The sequence below is a fragment of the Macaca thibetana genome, chromosome 14, assembly GCF_024542745.1.
Source record: "Macaca thibetana thibetana isolate TM-01 chromosome 14, ASM2454274v1, whole genome shotgun sequence".
In the NCBI taxonomy this organism is placed as follows: domain Eukaryota; kingdom Metazoa; phylum Chordata; class Mammalia; order Primates; family Cercopithecidae; genus Macaca; species Macaca thibetana.
Genome location: NC_065591.1, coordinates 15,823,227 through 15,846,739, shown reverse-complemented (window position 1 = coordinate 15,846,739; position 23,513 = coordinate 15,823,227). Strand labels below are relative to the sequence as shown.

General features: G+C 54.8%; 2 protein-coding genes across 2 annotated transcripts in view; both read left to right on the top strand.

The window, feature by feature from the left end:
• SERPING1 (serpin family G member 1) overlaps window positions 1-23,513 on the top strand; it is a 437,682-nt gene that overhangs the window by 273,514 nt on the left and 140,655 nt on the right. The window lies entirely within an intron of this gene.
• Window positions 4,530-21,700, top strand: RTN4RL2 (reticulon 4 receptor like 2). The gene is made up of 3 exons (XM_050758545.1): window positions 4,530-4,963; window positions 11,675-12,156; window positions 20,328-21,700. The coding sequence occupies exons 1-3, from the start codon at window positions 4,933-4,935 to the stop codon at window positions 21,075-21,077; spliced, it is 1,263 nt and encodes a 420-aa protein (XP_050614502.1). The 5' UTR covers window positions 4,530-4,932; the 3' UTR covers window positions 21,078-21,700.

Genomic DNA, 23,513 nt, shown 5'->3' with positions numbered 1-23,513 from the left:
ATCTAGCTGAGAGGCTCCATTTTTGGTAACTTCTAGTTTGGCAGTCATGGAGACACCCAGATGATACTAAGATGCAGCTTTGCAGGACTCTCAAGAATATAGAGTCCAAGATATTCCCTTCAATGATGGGACCCTGAAGCCCAGAGAGGAGAGGTCTGTCCCAGTTACTCAGCTGTCCGGAGGCAGAGTCCACGCTGGAACTCAGGACTTTTAATTTGGGCCAGGATTCTTTTTACCACAGTGGGCATCCCTGGCAAGTGCCAGGTAGGGTGGAGCTGTGAAGGTCATCTGAGGGGTAGTTCACGTGGGTAGGAAGTCATATCTAAAAAATGACCCCCAGACCTGGCTCTGCCACTCACTCCTTATGAGACCACAGGTGCCGGGTGCAGCGGTTCACACCTGCAATCCCAGCACTTTGGGAGGCCAAGGCAGGCAGATTGCTTGATTCCAGGAGTTCAAGACCAGCCTGGGAAACATAGTGAGACCCCCATCTCTACAAAAATTAGCCAGGCGTGGTGGTATCTGCCTGTAGTCCCAGCTGCTTGGGAGGCTGAGGTGGGAAGATTGCTTGAGCCTGGGAGGTGGAGGTTGCAGTGAGCCGGGATCATGCCACTGCACCCCAGCCTGGGTGACAGAGTAAGACAGAGTGACACACTGTCTCAAAAAAAAAAATGACTGCAGGTCATCATTTTTCTTTCTGCCTCTAGACTGCAATGCCTATTTCTCCAGATTGTCATTAGGCTAAAAGTAAAAATAATATTATCAGCATTTATCAAACACAGGGTCAGCTACTCTGTTATGTTCTTTCATGCTTTGTTTCTTTTACTCCTCAAACAACCCTATGAGCTGGGAAGCAGTATGGCCCTCCTTCCTCCCACCTTATTTATTTATTTATCTATCTATCTATTCATTTATTTATTTTGAGACAAGGTCCTGCTAAGTCACCAGGGATGGTCTCAAACTTGAGCTCGGAACTAGCGTCAACACCCCCCAATTTCTTTTATTGATTGACTGGTTAATTTTGAGGCAGGGGTCTCGCTAAGTTGACAGGGCTAGTCTTGAACTCCTAGTCTTAAGCAGTCCTCCCGCCTCAGCCTCCCAAATTGCTGGGATTACCAAGACGACCCACCATGCCCGGCCCCTCCCATCTTCTGAATGGGAAAACTGGGGTTTGAAAAAGGAAGCGACTTGCCCAAGGTCCCCGCTCTAGAGAGCCGCAGAGCCAGGGCACAAACCCATCAAAGCCTGTGCTCTCGACCACTGAGCCACCGCACCTCGCACACTAACCGCCAAGCGTTCTACACAGTGAAGGTGCCAAAGCGGTGAAGGGAAGAGCCAGGGAGGTTCTGTGGACTCACTCGGCGGGTATGCCCAGAGGGAAGTGGGATCTTGGGTGGCACATTGACAGTAGCTGCGCTGTTAGTAAGTGGGAACTCGGAAGTCCAGACTCATCCAGTCTGTGCCAATATACTCCTCCTTCTACCTGGTCTCCTTTCCAAAGCCCGCTGTTCTCCAGACAATGGGGTGGGCGGGGCGGGGGGTGTCCTCCTCCTTTCTAGGGAAAATCCGTCGCTGAGCCCATCTCCAGAGATCTTGGCTTCCCGTGGGGCTGCAGATCCACCTAGAGCCACCAGAGGGCGGGCCAGCACTGCGGCCGAAGCCTGAAGACCCAGCACCCCAAAGCCCGGCCAAGCCTCCAGCCCAGAGTCCAGCCAGAGGCTGAGTCCTCGATTACACCTTGCCATCAGCTTACTCCTTGGATCTCAAAACGTCTAACTGCAGAAGCCCAACTCATGTTCAGGCATGGTGTGTCTGATTCTACTGGGACAACAATCGTCACCAAAGAATTACTGCCAAAATAGTAACGACATCACCTACCTACCACCCCTCCACACACACAGAGCTCATTTTACCAAGCACTTTCTCATACGTGGAGTGCCTGGAGACTTAATGCAGCCTCGCGATGACCGGGTAGCCTCGCCGTACAGATGAGGAAACTGAGGCACAAGGAAGGGGAGTACATTGTCTAGGGTCACCTGGAGAACTCTGATCTCCAGACTCAGGTTTCCAATTCTCCCCCCTCCCCCCAACCCTAACTGGAGCTGGGTGGAGCGAGGACAGCAAATGTGGATGGCGGGAGGAAAGAGGGGTCAGAGTTCTCTACAGAGAAGACCAAATGCTTTGTGGCACCTACTGTAAAACGAGACCAGCCAACCATCCAAAAGTCTTCAGTGGGCACCTGCTGGAAACACAACAATGGATGACACGAGTTCCCTGCCCGCAAAAAGCTGGTAGTCTAGTTGGGTGTGGAGGGGATGAGTCAGCAGATAATTATGGGAAACCGTGACACCTGTATAAGGGGCGGGGATGAGCAGAGGGGCTGCGACTGCCTGGAGCCAGGGATTCCTGGACGGGGCTTCCCTTTCCTCGCAGCTCGTCCCGGGAGGGGGAACTCCCCTCCCAGCTTCGGGGTTCCGCCTGCGCTGGGGGCCCGGGGTCCCCTCCCACCCCTCTCCGAAGAGCGCGGGCCCCGGGAACCGATGACAGCACACCTGAGTCAGCCCGCCGCCCACCCGCCCCTCAGCGTCTGTCTCCGCATCTTGTGATATTTCGCTCCCCGGGAGCCAGCCCCACTGCGCTCCGGAGGCAGCTCGGCAAACAAACCCAGCGACAGATTGTGCCGCGGCTCATTCCGGGGAAGGACGCCAAACCCCACCCTGCTACCCCCAACACTCCCTCCCCGCCGCCGCCTCCAGGCCCTCCCCCCAGGCGCGGGCCCTAGTCGGGGTGGGTCCTGCCTCCCGGAGATAGGGGGAGCCCGGGGTGAGGGGAGACGGGAACCCCAGAGATGTTCCCTTCTGTTTCTACCTGATCTGAAAACGAGAGGGGCGGGAGAGGAAATTTAGGGGCACAGAGAGGAGCTGGGAGCCCCGAAGGTCCAAAAATGGGACCAGCAGGGGGCGCCCGAGAGCCGAGGTGCCCGCGGGCCGGGAACTTGCGAATGAAACTGGGGGAGAGGGAGAGAGATAGGGAGGCAGAGACACCGAGACACACAGAGACGAGAGACAGAGATGCAGGGAGCCCCGAGGGGGAGGAGGAGAGAGACGAAGACACGGAGAGACAGTGAGAAAGAAGACCGGGCAGGGAAACTGACGAGTAGAGAGAGGAAAGGCCCGAGAGAGAGAGGGAGGGAGGGAACAGAGACGGAGACCACGAAATAGGAATAAGAGTCGGGGGAGAAAACCAGAGAAATCGAATGAAAACGCAAGAAGAACGAGAAACCGTGGAAGGAGCAGAGAATGAATGGGAAGAATAAGACCAACATTTATCAAGCGCCGACTGTATGCCAGGCACTGCGTTGGACGCTGGCACGGATAGGAAAGGAGGAGCCGCGGCGCGGGCGGCGGGGCGAGGGGCTTCTGTGCTGGCGGGAACGGCAGCGCAGGGGGCTCAGGGGTCCCGCACGGCCGCACCCGCGGCTCCAGCAGCCCCAACCCCGCCGGTGCTGCCTGGCCACCGTACCCGAAGCGGCTCCCCCGAGGGCCCCGAGCGTATCCCACGCCGGGGCGGCTCCGCGGACGAGCTGGACCGAGTCAAGACCTGGGAGCCTTTGTAGGGAAGTGCATAGGTGATGGGTCGGCTGATACCGCCATGAAGGGCCAGAGAGGCTCCAGTGAGACCATAATCCGCCCCTCTTTAAAAGGGGGTAGAGGAAGTTCGCACGAAACCAACAGTCTTCTCCCCAGCTTTGGGTCCTCTCCTGCACCCCCGCGGGGGATAAGATCTCCCCTCCCGGACGCATCACACATACACAAAAAAACGCACACACTCGCACACGTGCCCAACTCGCACCCGCTCGTAAATGCGCTAAGGGGCATACACACACCGGGCACATATTTCTTCTCCACCAATCCCCAAGATCGCAAGCGCAAAACCTCTCACAGCCTCACGTTTCCCACCAGCCTAGACATGCACGCTGGCGGACTCGCAGCCGTTCACCCGTGTGCACACTCACGTGCCCCCCGCTTCCCCAAGCCCGTACAAAGGGTAACGTGCAAGCATCCTGAGTCACACCTGCACAAGCATCCTTGCGCGCACGTGCACGCTCATATGCACTCGATCTTGCACGCACAAACTCTTGCATATGCTATTCTTATAGTCGCACACTGGGCTTGAGGTCTGGGAATGGAAGGAAAAGTGGAATCTTGGAGCTGTCCCAGGGGACAGAAACGCTGGAGGCCGGGGCACTGGAGCGAGGGACGCGGCTGGGGGCGGGGGAGGGGGTGACCCAGAAGCTCATCTTCTCCTGGAAAGTTGGGAGGGGGGAACAGGACAAGTCCACGGGGTTCCCCTAAACTACCGCATTCGCCCAAGAAGGGATTTCTCTAGAAGCGTGGCGCCGCGAGGACGATCGAACACAGTCCTTCGGGTCCCTTGAGCGGGGGGAGGGGGGTGGGGTGGAGGGGGGTTAGAAAGCCGCTCCCGCCTCCTAGTGGTCAAGAAAGGGTTAAGTCGGCAAGTCAGCAAGCGAGGGAGGAGCCAGCGAGTGCGGGAAGGAGTGGGGGTGGTTGGGAAGAGCTTCCTCGCTGTCCCCACTCTCCCTCGGCTAGCAGCCTGGGCGCACGGACCGACGGACTGACGGACTCTCGAGCTGACAGTGCAGCTAGCGGGGCGCGGGCGCTGGGCGTTGACGGCCAGCCCCAGCCCTCCCCGCCCCGTCGCGCCCCGCCCCGTCCCGTCGGGGCCGATGGCTCCTCCCGAGGCCCGCAGCCCGGGGGGCGCAGGGTAGAGCGCAGCTGCCCGGCCACGCAGCCCGGGGACTCCCGGGCCCTCCCGGAGCCCCGCGGGGTCCCCGCCGTGCATCCGGCGGGCTCAGGGAGCGAGTGGGAGCGCCCTCCCCCCGCCGCCCCCTCCCCCGAGCGTCGAGACAAGATGCTGCCCGGGCTCAGGCGCCTGCTGCAAGGTAAGAACCCCGGCGGCGGGAGAGCGGAGGGCATCCTGGGGAGAGAAGCAGGGCGTCCCTTCTTTCAGGGATCTAGGGTGGGGCAGTTGGGGATGTGGGGTAACCTGGGGAAGGGGAAAAGCTCAGCGCTGGGGCCGCGCCCCCGCCGCCAGGGCTGCTCTCAGCAGGGGGGCACTTGGCTAGGAGCCTGCGGGCGCGTGCGAGGAGCTCGTGACCGAGGTGGGACGCTGGGGGCAGGTGGACCCGGCCCGGAGGGGGGAGGGAAGCTCAGGTTCCACTGTCCCGGCTCCACCTGCTCCGGGGGACGCCGAGGACTCGGGCCGGCTCGGGAAGCGCCGACTCAGCAACTCCTCCTGCCCGGTGCCTCAGCACTTTCTGGCCACCTGGGAAGACAGGAGGTGTGGGTAGGGGGCTGTCTGGGGAGGTAGGAGGCGCAGAGGGAAATCCAAGTGGCCCTCTTTGGTAGGACAGATGGAGGGCGCTAGAAAGAGGATAGTTCTACTGATTGAGTGACAGATAAGGGTGTGGGCCAGAGATTGGGGGTGGGGTGGGGAGGGGTCAGGGGGAGAGTGATAGGAAGGGGAAGTCAAAGATGGAGAAAGTGGTGAGGGAAGCTGAAAGGAGGAGGGAGATGGAGCGGGGGAGGGGGAGAAGGAATAAAGGTTAGACGGGAAAAGCGTGGAGGGAAGTGGGACCCAGGTGAAGACCAAGGAAGAGGGAAGGAGAGGAAAGACCAGATCAGGGGAGGGGTGGGAAGAAGACTAGGGATGGGGACCCAGAATCCGGGATGGAGGTAGCAGGAAAGAGAATTAGGACTGGGACCCTGGGGACCGGAATGGAAAAGGAGAATGGAAAGATCAGAAACCAGAGAAGGATGGGGATGGTGGCTAGAGAAGGGGCATCAGGAACCGGGGAAGAGGGTTGGGGACCGGGAACCATGGGTGGGAGAAGGGCTGGAGAGGAGGGACAAGGAGGAGGAAGAGAAAGGCTGGGAGAGAGGGACTGGGGGCTGGGGGGTGCTGCCCAGGGATGAGACAAAGAGGCTTCTGGTAACTACTTCCACGTGGGAAGCCCTCCATTCCCAAAGCGCCTGCCTGCCACATTGCTTCTCTCAGGGAGTGGCTGGTGGGCCAGATGGGGGGTGCTCTGAGCTCAGAGCCTTGGGGGTGGCTGTGAGGGACAGAGGGTGAAGACTTTGGAAGGGGAGTGGCAGCCTCTGAGGGTGGGCAACCAGGCCGGCTCCTGTGCTGCCATTTATTTATCCGGCCCGGACGTTGGATTCTGCAGCCACCGCCACCACCACGGTGGCTGCTTATTTTGGGGTGTTACATTCTGGCAGAGTGAGAAGCTGTTTGCAGCAGCTCTAAACCTCCGTCACCCGCGTCAGTGCCTCCCCAGGCCCCTGCGTCACTGGTATCACCACCACCTCCATCCCACTCCTCAGCTCCCACCTCCTCAGCCCCTGCCCCCTCAGCATCTGCCCGCAGGCCCTGGCCCCTCCCTGAAGCAGCCTGTGGGGTGTGGAGCCCTTGCTTCTCGTCTGGGACCCTGTACCCCTCCTTTCAGAGCAAGAGGCCTCCGCTGCCTTTCCAGGGAGCATCCCACTCTCCACCAGAGACTCTGCCCTGTGGGTGGGTAGCCTGGATCCTGCCCCCTACCTTGGGTCTAGTTTTCTCCTTCTCAAGTTCCTTCTTCTACAGGGGCCTCCAGCCCAAAGAGTGGCCTGTGGGCTGAGAACTTTGTTTCTGAGCCTTGGTACTCCAAGGTTTAATAGCCAGAGTCCTGGACAGTGGTCCCTCAGTGAACGGATACTTTTGGCTCTGGATACTTCAGCCTTCCGGGATCAATACCATGTTCTAGCCTCTCTTGGCTCCCTCCCCTGGTCAGTTCTGGCCATATCTTCTGGACAGGGGTCATCTCTTCTTGACTCCCAAATGTAATTACTACTGTAGAGCAACTGCAACTGGAAGCCTGGGAGATGAAATTTGCAGAGAGAGCTGGAGTCCCTTTCTTGCCTTGACCCTGAAATGGTCACACAGACTCAGCATTGTGGCTGGCCCAGCCCTAGGCACCTGTGTGCAGTTTTTCTCCTGTCTTTACCTCAAGGGCAGTGTCTCACACATTCAGGTGTGGTTTCTGCGGAGGATGTGATGACCTCTTAAAGAAAGGTCAGAGAGTCTCTCTGACATGGGCTTGATGCCCCTCTTTTCCAATCTGGGTTCCACCTTGTACTAGCTGCATGACCTGAGGCCACTGTGTCATGTTTCTGGGGCTCCCTTCCTTCATCTGCAAATTGAGGACCACAATACTGACCTCTAGGGGGTTATGTGTGTGGTGTTTAATGTATAAAGAAGTTAACATGTACAAATGCAGTGCCTGGGACAAAATAGGTGCTTCCTGGTTTCCTCCTACCCTGCTGTACTCTCCCCTGCAGCTCTAGCCATCCCCTGCTGACTTTAGAGGAGGGGTGAGCAGAGAGGGTGGGGGAGGCTGCTACAAAGGGCTTTCCTCTGTCCATGAAGTAGTGGAGGGATGAAATGAAGGCTTCTGAGAAAGACAATGAGGGCAAGCTGTAGAGATCTGGTCAGGAGGCCTGGGGTGCTCAGAAACTGACACTGCCCCTCCCCAGCTCTCAGCGGTGTTACCTGTGACATGAGGGGTCGGCTCTAGGTGGCCACCGAGGTATCCCCCTTTCCAGCTCTGACACTCTGTGCATCTTGCCCCAGTCTCCACCGGGAATTCACAAAATGAAGGCCAGGAGCAGAGCTGTGGTCCTCGGGAGAGAGAGGAGGCCTGGGCCTGGAGGGAAGGGGAGTGGTGGTGAGGAGGTGTGAGAACAGGGGGTGGGGAAGGGACATGGCAAGAAAGAAAAGGGCACACACTGGGCAGGGCAGGGACCGAGGGCCGGAGAGGGAGGGAAAGGCACAGCTCTCTGGTCCTCCAACCCCCCAGTCCCGCCACCTCTGCCCTGGAGTGCTCACTCCAGCCCCAGCAGGCCTGGGGGCAGTGAAGCCCAGAGCCCCCCACTCTCCCCTCCTCCTTGCCTCCAGTGAGAGCCGCAGCGTGAATTATGGATGAGCTCCTTGGGTTACAGCTGCTTTGCACGGCAGTGGCAAGGGCCAGAAATGGCAACAGAGTCACTGTTATGCAGCAGCTGTTATGGAGGGGCGCCCAGCACGGGGTCGCTCTTCAGAGGGCCTGCAGGGACCACTGTCATGGGCTGGGGGAGGTGCCCTGGCTGAGGGAGACATGGGAACAAGACGGAAGGCAGGAGCCTGGGGAAAGAGAAGAGAAGCAGTCTAATGCGGGCAGGTGGGGAGCAGGAGAGTCTAGGGAAAGAAAGAGGAGTAGGCACCCTTGCCAGCTCCTGCAGAGTTTACCCTCAAGCCGGAAGGAGCCCTGGTGCCAGGGGAATGGGCCATGCCTCTGGGGCCCTCTGAGATTGCACATCCTTCCCTCTGTCCCTCCCGGGGCAGCGGTCAGTGCGGAGGCTGGGGAAGAACTCTGTAATCCTCCAGGGGCTGGCGGCCATCAGGGCTCACACTCTGGTGAGCTTGTGGATAAGGGGTAGGATTAAGGGATCAGAGAAGGATTTGGCTTCTTTTGGTGTCAAGTCCTTAGTGAGATAGAGATCAGAGGGTGACTCTGACAGGAAGGGAAGTGCCCTGGCTGGGCATCGAGAGACTTTTCTAGCCTTTTCCCTGCCAACACTTTGCTGTGTGACCTTGGGTAAGTCGTTTGCTCTCTCTGAGCTCCAATCATCACCTCAGTAGAACAGATGCTTGAACCAGAGGAATCGAGGGGACCTTTCCGGCTTTGAAATCTCCAGTTCTAAGCCCCAAACCTCAACCCTCATGAAACCCACTCAGCATCCCCACTGTGCTTCCACACTCCACCTCTGCCTGGTTCAGATGAGGGGTGAGAGACACTGCTCCTCCACCCCACGTGGGTCTGAGAAACTCAGGAGGAGAAAGTAATCGTGAAACGCCGCACGGGGGAGGGGTGAGAAGGGCCGAGAAACGCGGAGGCGGTGTGAACGAATGGAACAGCAGCCGCTGTGTCACTGAGTATTACATCACACCCAGCCTACACACGCACGGGGCCCGGCGCTCACACACACGCGGAGGACAGCCAGCACGCACCGACGCAGCACCGACGCAGCGCCGGGAGGGGCCGGGGACACTCACGGTGGGGCCCAAAAGCGGGGAGCAGCACACTGGGAGTGTGGATCTTCCACCCCGCACCTGTGTGCTCCCCGCTCTGGAGGAGGAACACCAGGGCAGCTGGGATGCCAGCACCACACTCGGGGCCTGTCAGTCCCATGCGTGCACACCTGGCTCAGCAGCACTGCATTTGGTGAGCACCTGGCTCACGCCACTACCCAAAATCACAGACACATACACACATTCACACACACGGCAACCTCAGGAGCGTGACACATCACATACAAAACAACCACTAAGCATGTGCAGTTCGCAGCCTTGGAGATCCCACACTCAAAATCACCAGCCCCTCAGTCTCTCCCAGGGTCTCTGGACCCCAAGGAGCCCCAGGATCTCAGGGTGCAGAAACAGCTCTTCCTCCCCTCTGCCTTCAAAAGCCTAGGATGTTGCTTGAAGCAGAAGGTGTTCAGTCACCGTGTGCCCAGGGAATGACTGCCTGGCTTTGGGGGTGCAGGCTCCCTTTCTCCCCAGGCAAAACTGCCAGAAGAAAATCCCAGGAGTCACCTGGAAATCATGAGAAAGTGTAGAGGTCAAGCGAGTTCCGGCCTAGAACTTTATCAGCTATAGTGACGGCAGGAAGGTAAAGGCCAGGGATGATGGGAGTCCCTGCACCCCTATTAAAGTATGAGTACAGGCACCTGCACTCCACTTTCTAGTCCCCAGGCTCTCTGGGCCTGCTTTTCCATCAGTATCGTAAGAAGGATGGATCATATTCAACCTTCAAAAGTTACTTTGGGAAAAAAAAAATTTTTTTTTTGGCTAGATGCGGTAGCTCATGCCTGAAATCCCAACACTTTGGGAGGCCAAGGTGGGAGGATTGTTTGAGGCCAGGAGTTTGAGACCAGCCTGAGCAACATAGCAAGACCCCATGCCTACAAATTTTTTTTTTTTTTTTTTTTTTTTTTTTATGGAGTCTCACTCTGTCGCCCAGGCTAGAGTACAGTGGTGCAATCTCAACTCACTGCAAGCTCCACCTCCCAGGTTCACACCATTTTCCTGCCTTAGCCTCCCAAGTAGCTGAGACTACAGGCGTCTGCCACCATGCTGGCTTTTTTTTTTTTTTTTTTTTTTGTATTTTTAGTAGAGACAGGGTTTCACCGTGTTAGCCAGGATGGTCTCGATGTCCTGACCTCGTGATCCACCCGCCTCGGCCTCCCAAAGTGCTGGGATTATAGGCGTGAGCCACCGCGCCCGGCCAAAATTTTTAAAAAATTAGCTGGGTGCAGTGGCATGGGCCTGTGGTCCCCGCGACTCAGGAAGCTGAGGCAGGAGGATCGCTTGAGCCCAAGTGGTTGATTACAGTAAGCTGTAACCGTACCACTGCACTCCAGCTTAGGCGATGGAGCAAGACCCTGTCTCCAAAAGAAAAAAAGAAAAAACTGTTTAAGTAACTGCGAATGAGGAGAGCCTGGGGTGTAAAATGCAGATTCCCAGGCTGTCCCCCCAGGAATTCTGCATCGTGCCTAGGACTGGCTGGTGGCCTCACTTAGGGACCCTGACACTTAAGGCCCCTCCCAGCACAGAGAGGCTCTGACTCTGCAAGGGTGAAAAGTACAGGAAAGTAGGGCACTAGGCACCAGTGGGCTGGCAAGCCCAGACCCCAGGGTGAGTCCATTTCACACGGGCCTCAGATCTCCAAAGGGTCCCAAGTTACTTCCAGTCATTCTCCAGTAGAGTGACTTTGCCCCACAGGGGACATTTGGCAATGTCTGGAGACATTTTGGTTGTCACAACTGGAGGCAGGGTGCTGCTGGCATCTAGTGGGTAGAAGACAGAGATGCTGCTAAGTGCCTTATATAGGGCTGCCTCCACAACAAGGAACTATCCGGCCCAACTGTCAATACTGAGGCAGAGAAACCCTGACGTTAGTCTTTTGACATTAATCTCTAGACAAGGTCAAACATGCAACACAGGAATGAAAAGATGATCATTCTTCAAACAATTCACGGTGCTTTCTACAATGACCTTTCGGCATTATTTCTTAATATACCAGAAGCCTCAGAAAGTGGAAATGGCCAGGCCACTTGAGGCTGCAACGTTGTCCCCTGAGCCCCCAGACATGGGAGCGCCAGGGCTCTAGGCCTTTATTTTTATTTTTTAATTATTTCCCCCGAAACAGGGTCTTGTTGTGTCACCCAGGCTGGAGTACAAGGGTGTGATCATTGCTCACTACAGCCTCAAACTCCTGGGCTCAAGTGATCCTCCTGCCTCAGCCTCCTAAGTAGTTGGGACTACAGGCACATGCCACCGTGCCTGGCTAATTTTTTTTTTTTTTTTTTTTTTTTGTAAAGACAGAGGTCTCCCTATGTTGCCCAGGATAGTCTCAAACTCCTGGCCTCAAGCAATCCTCCTGCCTTAGCCTCCCAAAGTGCTGGGACTGCAGGTGTGAGCCACCATATTCAGCCGGATCTAGGCCTTTACCAAGTGGGTGGGCTGGCACTCCTGCCCTGGAAGCCCACCTTGTAAGTTTTGCTTCCCCTCCCCACAGCTCCCGCCTCGGCCTGCCTCCTACTGATGCTCCTGGCCCTGCCCCCAGCGGCCCCCAGCTGCCCCATGCTCTGTACCTGCTACTCATCCCCACCCACTGTGAGCTGCCAGGCCAACAACTTCTCCTCTGTGCCGCTGTCCCTGCCACCCAGCACTCAGCGACTCTTCCTGCAGAACAACCTAATCCGCACGCTGCGGCCAGGCACCTTCGGGCCCAGCCTGCTCACCCTGTGGCTCTTCTCCAACAACCTCTCCACCATCTACCCGGGCACTTTCCGCCACCTGCAAGCCCTGGAGGAGCTGGACCTCGGTGACAACCGGCACCTGCGCTCGCTGGAGCCCGACACCTTCCAGGGCCTGGAGCGGCTGCAGTCGCTGCATCTGTACCGCTGCCAGCTCAGCAGCCTGCCCGGCACCATCTTCCGCGGCCTGGTCAGCTTGCAGTACCTCTACCTCCAGGAGAACAGCCTGCTCCACCTACAGGTGAGCCTGCCCTGCGCCCACCCTCAGCCCCTTTCTGCTTTCCCCTCTCTGTGGGCCCCTCTGCTCTCCGACCCTGGTGTGCATCCCTCCTCTCTCCCCAGGCCACCCTTCCTGCCTCAGCATCTCCATTTCTCTCTGTCTCGTCTGTTTTCTAAGTTTCTGTGTCTTTCATATTCTCCAGGGGCTTTACTTCGTCCCTTCTGTCTCTCTACCTGTTTAGGTCCCTTGCTGCTCCTCTCTCTCTCTCTCTCCCTCTCCCTCTAACTCCACAACCTTCACCTCTCTGCCTCTGCCTGTCTGTCTGTCTATCCCTTTCCATCCATCACTGCCTCTCTCACTAACTTGCCTCCCCCATCTGTCTTCTGCCTCTTCTGTCTGTCTCCCTTCACACACCCACTCTGCATACACCCCCATGTCTGTCTGCGTGTGTGTATCTGTCTCTTTCTCTGATCTCACGTGTTTGCCTTCAGGGTACTCTGCCTTCCCCCAAGGTCCACTGCCCAAAGGCCTTTGCAGCTGTTTTTCTCACCCACCCTCAAATCTGCCCACATCACAGGGAAGTAGAGAGAGAAGGCAGAGCCACAGCCACCGGCATCCCACAGAAAGTTGCGCTTCTCTCCAAGTCACTGGGTAACGGGACGGGAGAAGCCCACACCCCTTCTAGATTCTCGTTGTCCAAACCTGTCATCTCAATGCAGGGGAAGAAAGAAAAGGGTAAATCTCTGTTATGCAGCTGGAGAATGGATGCTCTGAAAATGGAAGGAATAACAGTAATTGTTATTTATTGTTATTATTATTGATCTAATTATTGTTTATTGTTGTTGTTATGCTGACTGTTTGACACGCAAATCCTCCCGCTCCATTTCTCCAGGAAGCAATAACACACCCTCCAAGCCACCCTGAGAAAATCTTCCCTTGGCTACAGAGCCTCTGGCTGGAAGGGGGTGAGGATATCCAAATTCTGCCCTCTCCCTACTGGAACCTGGAAGGTGCTGCCTCTGCCTCATCCAGGGCTAGTGCCTAACTAGTTACCAATCTGCTGGTTGGAAAATCAGGTCAGTGCTGATGATGCTAATGATAATAACAATAGCCATAACAATCTAACAAATATACTGAGCGCCCACTACGAGCTAGGTGCTAAGAATACAGCACTGAACAGAACACACCAAACCCCCTGCCTTCGCAGAGATACCATTCCCATGAGGAGGGGAAGAAGTAAAATGCACAGTATATTGGAGAAATATGTCTTCTGTTATTCTATTGTTGCCTAAATAGTGACAGTAATAGCAGTAGCCGCCACCACTTAGTGGGTACACAGGGTCAGTCCCTGTGCCAAGCTCTTTACAGGTATCCACTCTGCCATTTACAAGCGTGTGGCTTTTTTTTTTTAAACCTCCTCAGACCTCAGTTTTCTCATCTGTACAATGGGGGTAGCAAGAGCACCCATCTCCTAGGGATTTTGAAAGCATTAAATGCATGAATAATTTGTAAAGCACTTAGAATAGTGCTTGGCATACGGTAAGTGCTATATAAATGCTTGTTAAAATACTATTTTAAAAAAAGAAACGAGCCTTATTTAACATTGGTTTCGGTGAAGTGGCCCAACTTGGACTCCATCCTGAAGATGTGGGTCAACTTCAAGGATTATACTGAGGTCATGAGTGAGTCCCAGACAACACCCTCCTTTTGTCCTCTTCCTAAATTTGCCTAGCACCTCACAGTTTATGAAGTGCACTCAGCCACCTCATCTCATTTCTATAGTCCAGTTGGGAGATTATTTTTGCCTCCTTGTTAACAATGGAGAAGCTGAGGTTGGGGGCCCTGAAGACTCTATAGAGATATAGTTGCCTCTAATCATAAATCTTTCAACCATTGTCGATGTGACTGGAGGCTCATGTCTTCTCACCATCACATTCAGCCTCACAACAGCCTGGTGATAGGGACAGTTAGGGGCACTAGGGACATGGAACGAATGTTCCTGAGGCCATATAGCCAGGAAGAGCTGGTGCTTGAATCTCGTGATCTGGCTACAAGGGGACAGTACTCTGGAGTACCATGAGCAGGCTCGTGTTTGAAAGCACACACTTTGGACTCAGCAAGACCTACGTTCAAATCCTGGCTCCTATATAACTTTAGACAAATTACTTAACTTCTCCCAATCTCCATTTCCTCATCTCTAAAATGGCAATCAGGATAGTACTAAATAATAATCTTTTTTTTTTTTTTTTTTTTTTTTTTTTCTTGAGACGAAGTGCCACTCTATCGCCCAGACTGGAGTGCAGTGGTACGATCTTGGCTCACTGCAACCTCTGCCTCCCAGGTTCAAGTGATGTTCCTGCCTCAGCCTCCTGAGTAACTAAGATTACAGGCGTGTGTCACTACACCTAGCTAATTTTTGTATTTTTAGTAGAGACGGGTTTCACCATGTTGGCCAGGCTGGCCTCCAACTCCTGACCTCAGGTGATCCACTCGCCTCGGCCTCCCAAAGTGCTGGGATTACAGGTGTGAGCCACCACGCCCGGCCAATAATAATCCTTATTTAAGAAGTTTTGTAAGGATTAAAATGTAAGGCATTTAGCACAAGGCCATACTCTCAAGATATGGGCACTATAATAACAATTACTACTGCTACTACTGAAATCAAATACTACTACAAATTGATCATGCATTTAATGCTTTCAGAATCTCCTTATCAATATATATTAGTTGTTTAGGAGGAATTTGGAGTCAGAGGTCCTGAGCTTGAATCCCTGGTCTGCTATTTTCTGACTTATTTAACTTTTGGCAGGTTGCTAACCCTCTCTGAACCTCACTTACTTTATCTACAAACTGGGAATAATGAAAATAATACCTTCCACCAAGAATGGCTGTAAATAGGAAACGAGTTAGTGTATAGAAAGCCCATAGTTCAGGCCTGGTATGGTGGCTCATGCCTGTAATCCCAGCACTTTGGGAGGCCAAGGTGGGTGGATCACTTGAGGTCAGGAGTTCAAGACCAGCCTGGCCAACATGGTGAAACCCCATCTTTACTAAAAATACAAAAATTAGCCAGGCGCGGTGGCAGGTGGCTATAATCCCAGCCACTAGGGAGGCTAAGGCAGAAGAATCACTTGAACCTGGGAGGCAGAGGTTCCAGTGAACTGAGATCATGCTACTGTACTCTAGCCTAGGTGACAGAGCAAGACTCCATCTCAAAAAGAAAGGAAAAAAAAAAAACATAGTTCAGTGCTGAAAAAATGTTATTATTATGATCCCATCCTCCATTGACTCTCGGGCCAAGAACAGCAATCAGGACCTGAGGTCAGCAAAGGCTTGGGCAGAGGGGACCTCAGGTGGACACTGAGGTCTTCTGAAATAGGAAGTGTTTGTTCTCCACGCCCCTGGCATGAATGGTACCAGGCATCATGGGAAGGAAGCAACTTCACACCTGGCCTTTTATAGAGGAGATGGAAAAAACAGCCTCTGCCTGTGAACTGCCTGGTGGAGCTGGGCTGGGAGATGCCACAGGAAGGTGAGGAAATATGTGGGTTGGGGTGAGATCTGCAGGGTACAGGTGTAACCCAAGATGGAGCCAGGCCTGCCCTAAAGGGGAGCTTTGGAGGAAGCTCCACCAGAGGACCACAGCTTTTCAGATTGCGGAAGGTAGACACGGAGATGGGGTTGGGTGGAGGTTCTCAGGGACTGTCTGCTGTATGTCAGGCACTGTGCCAGGTGAGTTCATTCATCTACAGATATTTACTGAGTACCTACCACATGCCAGGCAATGTTCCAGGTGCTAGGGATTCAGGGGAGAACAGAAACAGTGGCCCTGTTCTCCCAGAGCATATTCCCTACTCAAGTGTAGACAGATGATAAAGATACTTGTTTTCTATTTTTTTATTATTATTATTATTATTATTATTATTTTGAGATGAAGTCTTGCTCTCTTGCTCAGGCTGGAGTGCAGTGGCACAATCTCGGCTCACTGCAACCTCTGCCTCCCAGGTTCAAGTGATTCTCCTGCCTCCGCCTCCCAAGTAGCTGGGATTACAGGCATGTGCCACCATGCCTGGCTATTTTTTGTATTTTTAATAGACACGGGGTTTCACCATGTTGGCCCGACTGGTCTCGAAGTCCTGACCTCAGGTGATCCGCCTGCCTAGGCCTCCCAAAGTGCTGGATTACAGGTGTGAGCCACTGTGCCTGGCCGAGATTTGTTTTCTCTTTCAATCATTACAATGGCCTGCATGGTTTTTGTTTGTTTATTTTGTTTTGTTTTTGTTTTTGAGATAGAGTCTCACTATGTCACCCAGTTGGAGCACAGTGGCGCAATCTTGGCTCATTGCAGCCTCACCTCCTGGGGTCAAACAATTCCCTCATCTTAGCCTCACCAGTAGCTGGGACTACAGATATGTGCATCCATGTCCAGCTAATTTTTGTAATTTTATAGAGACGGGGTTTCACCATGTTGCCCAGGATGGTCTTGAACTCCTGAACTCAAGCAATCCACCCGCCTCGGCCTCCCAAACTGCTGGGATTACAGGCATGAGCCACTGTACGCGGCTGGCCTGAATGGTTTAAAAACAGTCTTTACGGTCAAGCAGATCAGATCTCAGTTTAAATCCCAGCCACACCTCCAATTTGCTCTATGGTTTTGTGCAAGTTATTTAACCACGCTGCGCCTCGATTGACCCATCTGTGAAATGGGGATAACCTGTACGTTGGGGAGCAGGGGTTGTGAGGATTAAAGGAGACACTACTGAGCTCAGCCCAGTGTCTCATACGAAGTGAGTATCCAATGAATGGTAGCTATCCATTAACATTTACCAGGGAGGACACCAACTGAAGCCCAGCAAAATAAAAGCACAGTCCGAGGTCACCCAGCTAGTAAGGAACGTGACCTAGAATTGGCCCAGGTCTGTCTGACTCCACAGTGCAGTTGTTCAGTCGTCTCTGGAGTTGGGAGCCACGTTACTGCATATGAGCTGTTGGACCCTAGGCGAGTCACTTCACTTCTCTGAGGCTCCCTCTCCTAATCTCTGAAACGGAGATAATAATAGTATCCACCTCATAGGGTTGTGACGATTAAGTTACTATATAGGATCTGTGTAACACAGAGCTTGGCACACGGTAAGAGCTCAGTAAGTTACCTGCTTGACATTGCTGACGCCGATGATGACGATGATACCCATCCTAGACTGATGAGCTCTGTGAGCGGGGGTGCCTGGCACAGAGTAGACACTCGGTACAGCTCTGTTGAATGAATGAGGCACATCCCAGAACTCACCAATTCATAAAAATCAGATGCGGATGGGATCTTAAAGATCACCTATCCCAAGGCCCTTGTTTCACAGATGAAAAGACCAAGGCACAGAGAGGTGCTTGGAGCTGTCCAAGGTCACACAGCCCAGCAGCTGATTTGATTAGTGTCAGAGCCAAGAGCTGGGAGTTTGGAGGGAGGCAAGGTTAAGAACAGGATGCTGTCAGGGAAGCGGGCAGGGATGCCGCGTTAAGATTCCAAATGGATGCAGGGAGCTGTGAACCGGCCAGTGGGGAGGCGAGGGAAATGTGGTTTTCGAAATGGAAAAGGATGACTTTAGCAGAGGCTCTCAGCCCAGAGGGAGGGGAGATAGGGAGGGGCGGAGGAAGAGCTAGGGCTGTGAAAGTCAAGAGCTTATTAATGCACAGAGAATGGTTTTAACAGGGGAGAGAGGAAGGACCGGATTTGAGAGCTACAGTCAAGGAAGTGGCAACGGGATTTGGCAACAGCTTGGATAGCGGGAGGGGGCAATGGACCCCAAGGTGGAGGCTCAGAGAAGGGAGGGGCAGGACTTTTTGCAGAGAAACAAAAGGAGAGGAGAGGAGGTTGGAATGAAGAAATTCTGTGTGCCAAAACCTGGGGCTGTGGGTCAAAGGTACCTGAATTCCCTAGGATCTCTGAAGCTTTGGTCTACTCTTCCTGACCTCCTGAGGTCCCCAAAATGTGAATTACCCCTGCTCCCTCTCCCCCCACCCCTGGCCCCTTATCGATCCTCTGACCATACATCTCTGGGTGTGTCCTACTCTTGCTGACACTCCATAAAAAGAGGAACCCTATTTAGGTGTTTGAGTGGCAGGGATTCCAAGCCTACCCCCTGGATGGGCCTGGAAGAGAAAAAGAGCACCAGGCCATGGTGAGCCAGTCTGAGGCCAGGGAGGTGCAAGGAGCCAGCTGGAGGCCTGAGCCAGGATTTGGGGTGGTGGCAGCAGGGGGCGGAGAACGCTGGTGTCAGAGGCAGCCGAGAAGGTTGAGGGGGACGGATCTCAATGTGGCCAAGAGGAGGGCTCTTGGCAGGCTCAGTTCCTGTAGCGAAGAGGGCGGAAGCCAGATGGGAGGGGGCGAGAACAGGCAGGAGCACAGGAAGGTGGAGGCTGTGGGTGTGGGCTGGGAGTCAACGCCCTCCCCCAACCTGAGGCCTCTGACCAGGCTCCTGGGTGGCAGGCACGGGGAGGGGAGTGTCTCCCCAGGCAGTGAGGGAGGGAGAGCCACAGTCAGGGAACAGGCCCCCCGGGGTGAGCTGGCCTGAGCAGAGTGGATGCTCCTGTTCTGAGACCCGGACCTCCTGGAACCTGCTGACCACAGTGATGCCCTGCACAAGAAGGGAGGACCTCAAGGCAGTGAGGTCAGGGAGCTGAAGTCCTGCTCCCCTCGCTGGCAAGCCCTTATCTCTTTGAGCCCCGGTGCTCTCCTCTAAAAAAGTGAGATGGGCTGATGGGTGCCAAGGCATTAGCTCCCAAGTCAGCTGATCATCAGCTCACTAACCCTGGTGAGGTGGTTATAATGCAGAGTCCAGGAGTCCCCACTGCCACCGTGGGCCACACCCCCCTCCACCCCCGTTAATTCTGAACCATAGTTCCAAGGTCCTTTCCACACTAACGTGGCCTGATTAGGTGACTCCCTAGCCCCAGGCAGGTGGGACAGCGCCTCTAAGGGGAGTAGTAATACAATGCGGCTTCCTTCCTCTCCTCTCCTGCCGCCTCTGGGGGTGGAGCTGATGCCCCTCACCGCAATGCCCAGCCTAGTAGCAGGATTTTGGTTCCCCCAGGGAGCTCCTCTTTTAAAGAAAAGGGACAGGACCCAATTCTAACTGAGCCTCTATTGTCATAGTAGCCACCATTTATTGATGGTTGACTATGCACCTGCCAGATACTGTACCCTTAACAGCATTTTATCATCCAGCCCTCCTTTAGCCTGCTGAGGGAGTTATACATAATAAGGAATGTTACACATACTGAGGAAACTGAGACTCCATGAGGTTAAAACTTGCCTAAAATAACACAGCTAGGGAAAAGGCAAGCTGGATTTTGAACCAGGGCTCTAAGTGCTGAGTCTGTGGGCTTCATCATTGGACTGAATCCCTGTGTGCTGGGCACGTGTCCAGCACTGCCCTCATATGATCTTTATGTGAACCATCTTCTGGAATCCTCAGAACAAACCCAGGAAGTAGGTACACTCATCCCCATTTTACAGATGAGGAAACAGGCACAGAGAGATGACTGGCTTGGCCAACTTAAGAATAATGGCTAACAAACAAAAACAAAAACAAAAATTTAAAAAAAAAAAATGGCTAGCTCATGGAACGCCACAAGGAAAGGTGTTCTAAGCACCTTCATACATGCTGCTTAATTTAACCTCCACATGATACAGATGAGGAAACTGAGTCACAGATATCCTGAGTGATTTGCCCAAGGTGGCATCAGTTAATGATAGATCCAAGATTTGAAATCAGAAAGGCTGGCTCCCCAGTCTCCATACTTCACCAAACCATAAGTTCTGAAACTCAAACTGTGGTCCTGCCATGGCCGCACTGGCTTCGCTGGGGAGCCTGTAGACATGCGGATTCCCAGGCTGCACCCCAAACCTCCTGAATCAGAAACTCTGCCCCCGACCCTGCCGCCCTCTCAGAGATCCGCAGGGGATCCTAATACACCCGAAAAGTTTAAAAACCACTGACCTCACCAATACCACTTTTTCCACAGCAAATAGGTTAGAGGAGGCAGAACTCAAATCCAGGATGCAATGAATCAAAAGGTCAACCCTTTCTCTTCTGCCACGGTGCACCCCCTTCCCTCCCTCGGCCCAGGCCCCAGCGGGGTCCGCACCCTGCCTTAGGCCCACTCTATTCTTCCGTGTCCCACCCCACCCCACCTAGGATGACCTGTTTGCGGACCTGGCCAACCTGAGCCACCTCTTCCTCCACGGGAACCGCCTGCGGCTGCTCACAGAACACGTGTTCCGCGGCCTGGGCAGCCTGGACCGGCTGCTGCTGCACGGGAACCGGCTGCAGGGCGTGCACCGCGCGGCCTTCCGCGGCCTCAGCCGCCTCACCATCCTCTACCTGTTCAACAACAGCCTGGCCTCGCTGCCCGGCGAGGCGCTCGCCGACCTGCCCTCGCTCGAGTTCCTGCGGCTCAACGCCAACCCCTGGGCGTGCGACTGCCGCGCGCGGCCGCTCTGGGCCTGGTTCCAGCGCGCGCGCGTGTCCAGCTCCGACGTGACCTGCGCCACGCCCCCGGAGCGCCAGGGCCGAGACCTGCGCGCGCTCCGCGAGGCCGACTTCCAGGCGTGTCCTCCCGCCTCACCCACGCGGCCGGGCAGCCGCGCCCGCGGCAACAGCTCCTCCAACCACCTGTACGGGGTGGCAGACGCCGGGGCGCCCCCCGCCGACCCCTCCACCCTCTACCGAGATCTGCCCGCCGAAGACTCGCAGGGGCGCCAGGGCGGGGACGCGCCCACCGAGGATGACTACTGGGGTGGCTACGGGGGTGAGGACCAGCGTGGGGAGCAGACGTGCCCCGGCGCTGCCTGCCAGGCGTCCCCGGACTCCCGAGGCCCTGCGCTCTCGGCCGGGCTCCCCAGCCCTCTGCTTTGCCTCTTGCTCCTGGTGCCCCACCACCTCTGACTGCGGTGCTGAGATTGAAGAGGCCAGTGTCCGATCCCCGCTTCCCGTCCACCCGGGGCTGCGGCTCCGGCCCCAGTCCCGCCCCCGCCCCTGGCCTTGCTGGTTCCCTTTCCCCTCCCAGCTCCTCTCCTTCCCCGGGGACCAGGCCTCCTCTCCTTGCCTGCCTCCTGGGCTGTCCTGACTTATGGCAGCCCCAAGAGGGCGCGTGTGGTGGCTCAGCCCTGCCCTCCCCAACTCTGGCCATTAATTCTTCCCCATCCCATGGCTAGGGTGGGGCTCCCCAGGCAGCCGCTGACCCGCGCTCCTAAGGGCGCACAGCGGACCCCAAGGGGCTTTTGTCTGCAGAGCATCTTCCACCAGCAGAGCCTTTGGAAGCTCCCCCAGGGAGCCCCACCCAGGACCCTTTGGGGGATGCCTCAGTCAGGGCCAGGCTGATCCTGACCCCTGCTTACCCTAGTCCCCTCAACCTCCTGACACTGGAGGAATACTTTTCTCCTAAGTCTACCCTGGACACTTTTTAGGGCACCTGGAGAGAACTTTCCTCTCCACTGTGGCCCCTGCGTGGTGAAGATCAAAAGAAGTTGTTTGGGAAAAAAAATTTATTAAAAAATTCTATTATTTTACCTACTGTAAGATTTCTTGACTTGGGACCCCAAAAGTGGAATGAGGTCTCAGAATGTAAGGATTTCCGGGCCAAGAGGGTGGGAGAAGGGGAGCCTTCCCACGCCATCAGAGAGCTTCCTGGTGGCTGGAGGTGGTGTGCGCTCTCCCTCATGATGAGGAACTGAAGCCCTGCATTCCAGGTGAGACGCAGTCTGGCAGCCAAGAGTGGGTGCTGGTGGCACCTCTTCTCTTCATTTGTCCAGGGGAAGAGCGGCAGCCAACCCTGAGTTGTCTGGCGCCTGAGGAACGAAGCCTGGAGAAGCCCTCCTGGCTGGTTAACAGCCTTCTTCCAGACCCTGTTCCTTCAGGAAACAAGAGCAGTTCTGCAAGGAGGAATCATGTACACACTCCTGATCACAGACAGCCCAAACATGACTTTGGGTAAATGTGAAAAAGGCACTGCTCCCTCAGGGAAACGCAGCCCCGTGCCAGAGCAAACATCTTAGCAAACAGAGACCAAGGCTGGGTTTCAGCACACACTTGCTTCCTTGGCTAACTGCCCTTTTGCAGTGCACAGCCTACACACCTGCACACAGCAACCCTGAGGATATGTGGTCTCTCTCTCAGCTCCTGTGAGGTAGAAGCCATCAGGGATGAACCAGGTCAGAGAAGCAGGTTTCCAAACAGGCTAGAAGAGGGACTGAGGAGCTAGGGTGATCAGAGGGACAGGAATCCCAAATTGGGATACGTGACTGGCTTGAGGTACAATCAGAACCTTCATCTTTCTGGTGTGTGGAAGAGAGGCTGGGAACTGGGAAGGGCTCAGGCTAAGAAGTACTTGCATTGGAATTTAGGGGTAAGTCTCATCAGACTGAGCACTTGGAGAGAAGTTTGGTAGTTTGAATTTGGGGTTAAGAATCTAGCTTGGGCTAGATTGGGTGTGGTGGCTTGCACCTGTAATCCCAGCTAATTGGGAGGCTGAGGTGGGAGGATCACTTGAGGCCAAGAGTTTGAAACTAGCCTGGATAACATATCGAGACCGAGTCTCTTAAACATTTTTTATAAAGAATCTAGTTTGAAGTGGGGTGTGGCGTCTTACACCTGTAATCCCAGCACTCTGGGAGGCTGAGGTGGACAGATCACTTGAGGTCAGGAGTTCGAGACCAGCCTGGCCAACATGACGGAAAACCCGTCTCTACTAAAAATTCAAAAAAATTAGGCAGGCGTGATGGTGGGTGCCTAGAGTCCCAGGTACTCAGGAGGCTGAGGCACAAGAATCGCCTGAACCCAGGAGGTGGAGATTGCAGTGAGCTAAGATCACACCCCTGCACTCCAGCCTGAGTGACAGAGACTCTGTCTTTAAAAAAAAAAAAAAAAAAAAAAGAAAGAAAAAAATCTAGCTTGGGAGGTGGGAATAGAAAGACAGAGGGGGCCTAGATGCTAGGGCTTGAGGAGGCAGGCTGAGGTTCTGTGACTCTGGCTGGGTAGGTCAAATGATCTTGAGAAGAAGAGGAAGAAATGAGAAGAAATCAGCATCTAAGCCTGAGGCAGGTAGACTGTGGTTAAGGGTGTGGGGTGGGTTGGGGGAGAGTGAGAGCAGCTGGCCAGGAACCCAGGGAGCTCGGAGTCTGGGGTCTTGCAGGGAATTGTATCAGGCTGGCTCTGAGGAGGTTAATGGGTTGGATTGGGGGGACAGCCAGGCAAGAGCTCTGGTGGAGGAGGGGCTGCTGGGGCCTGGGCAGGGGGAGGGGGGCTGCTGGTAAATTAGAGGCAGGCTGTCCAGGTCACAGAATTATCATTGTGAAATATTCATGGGCCTTCGGTCCAGATGCT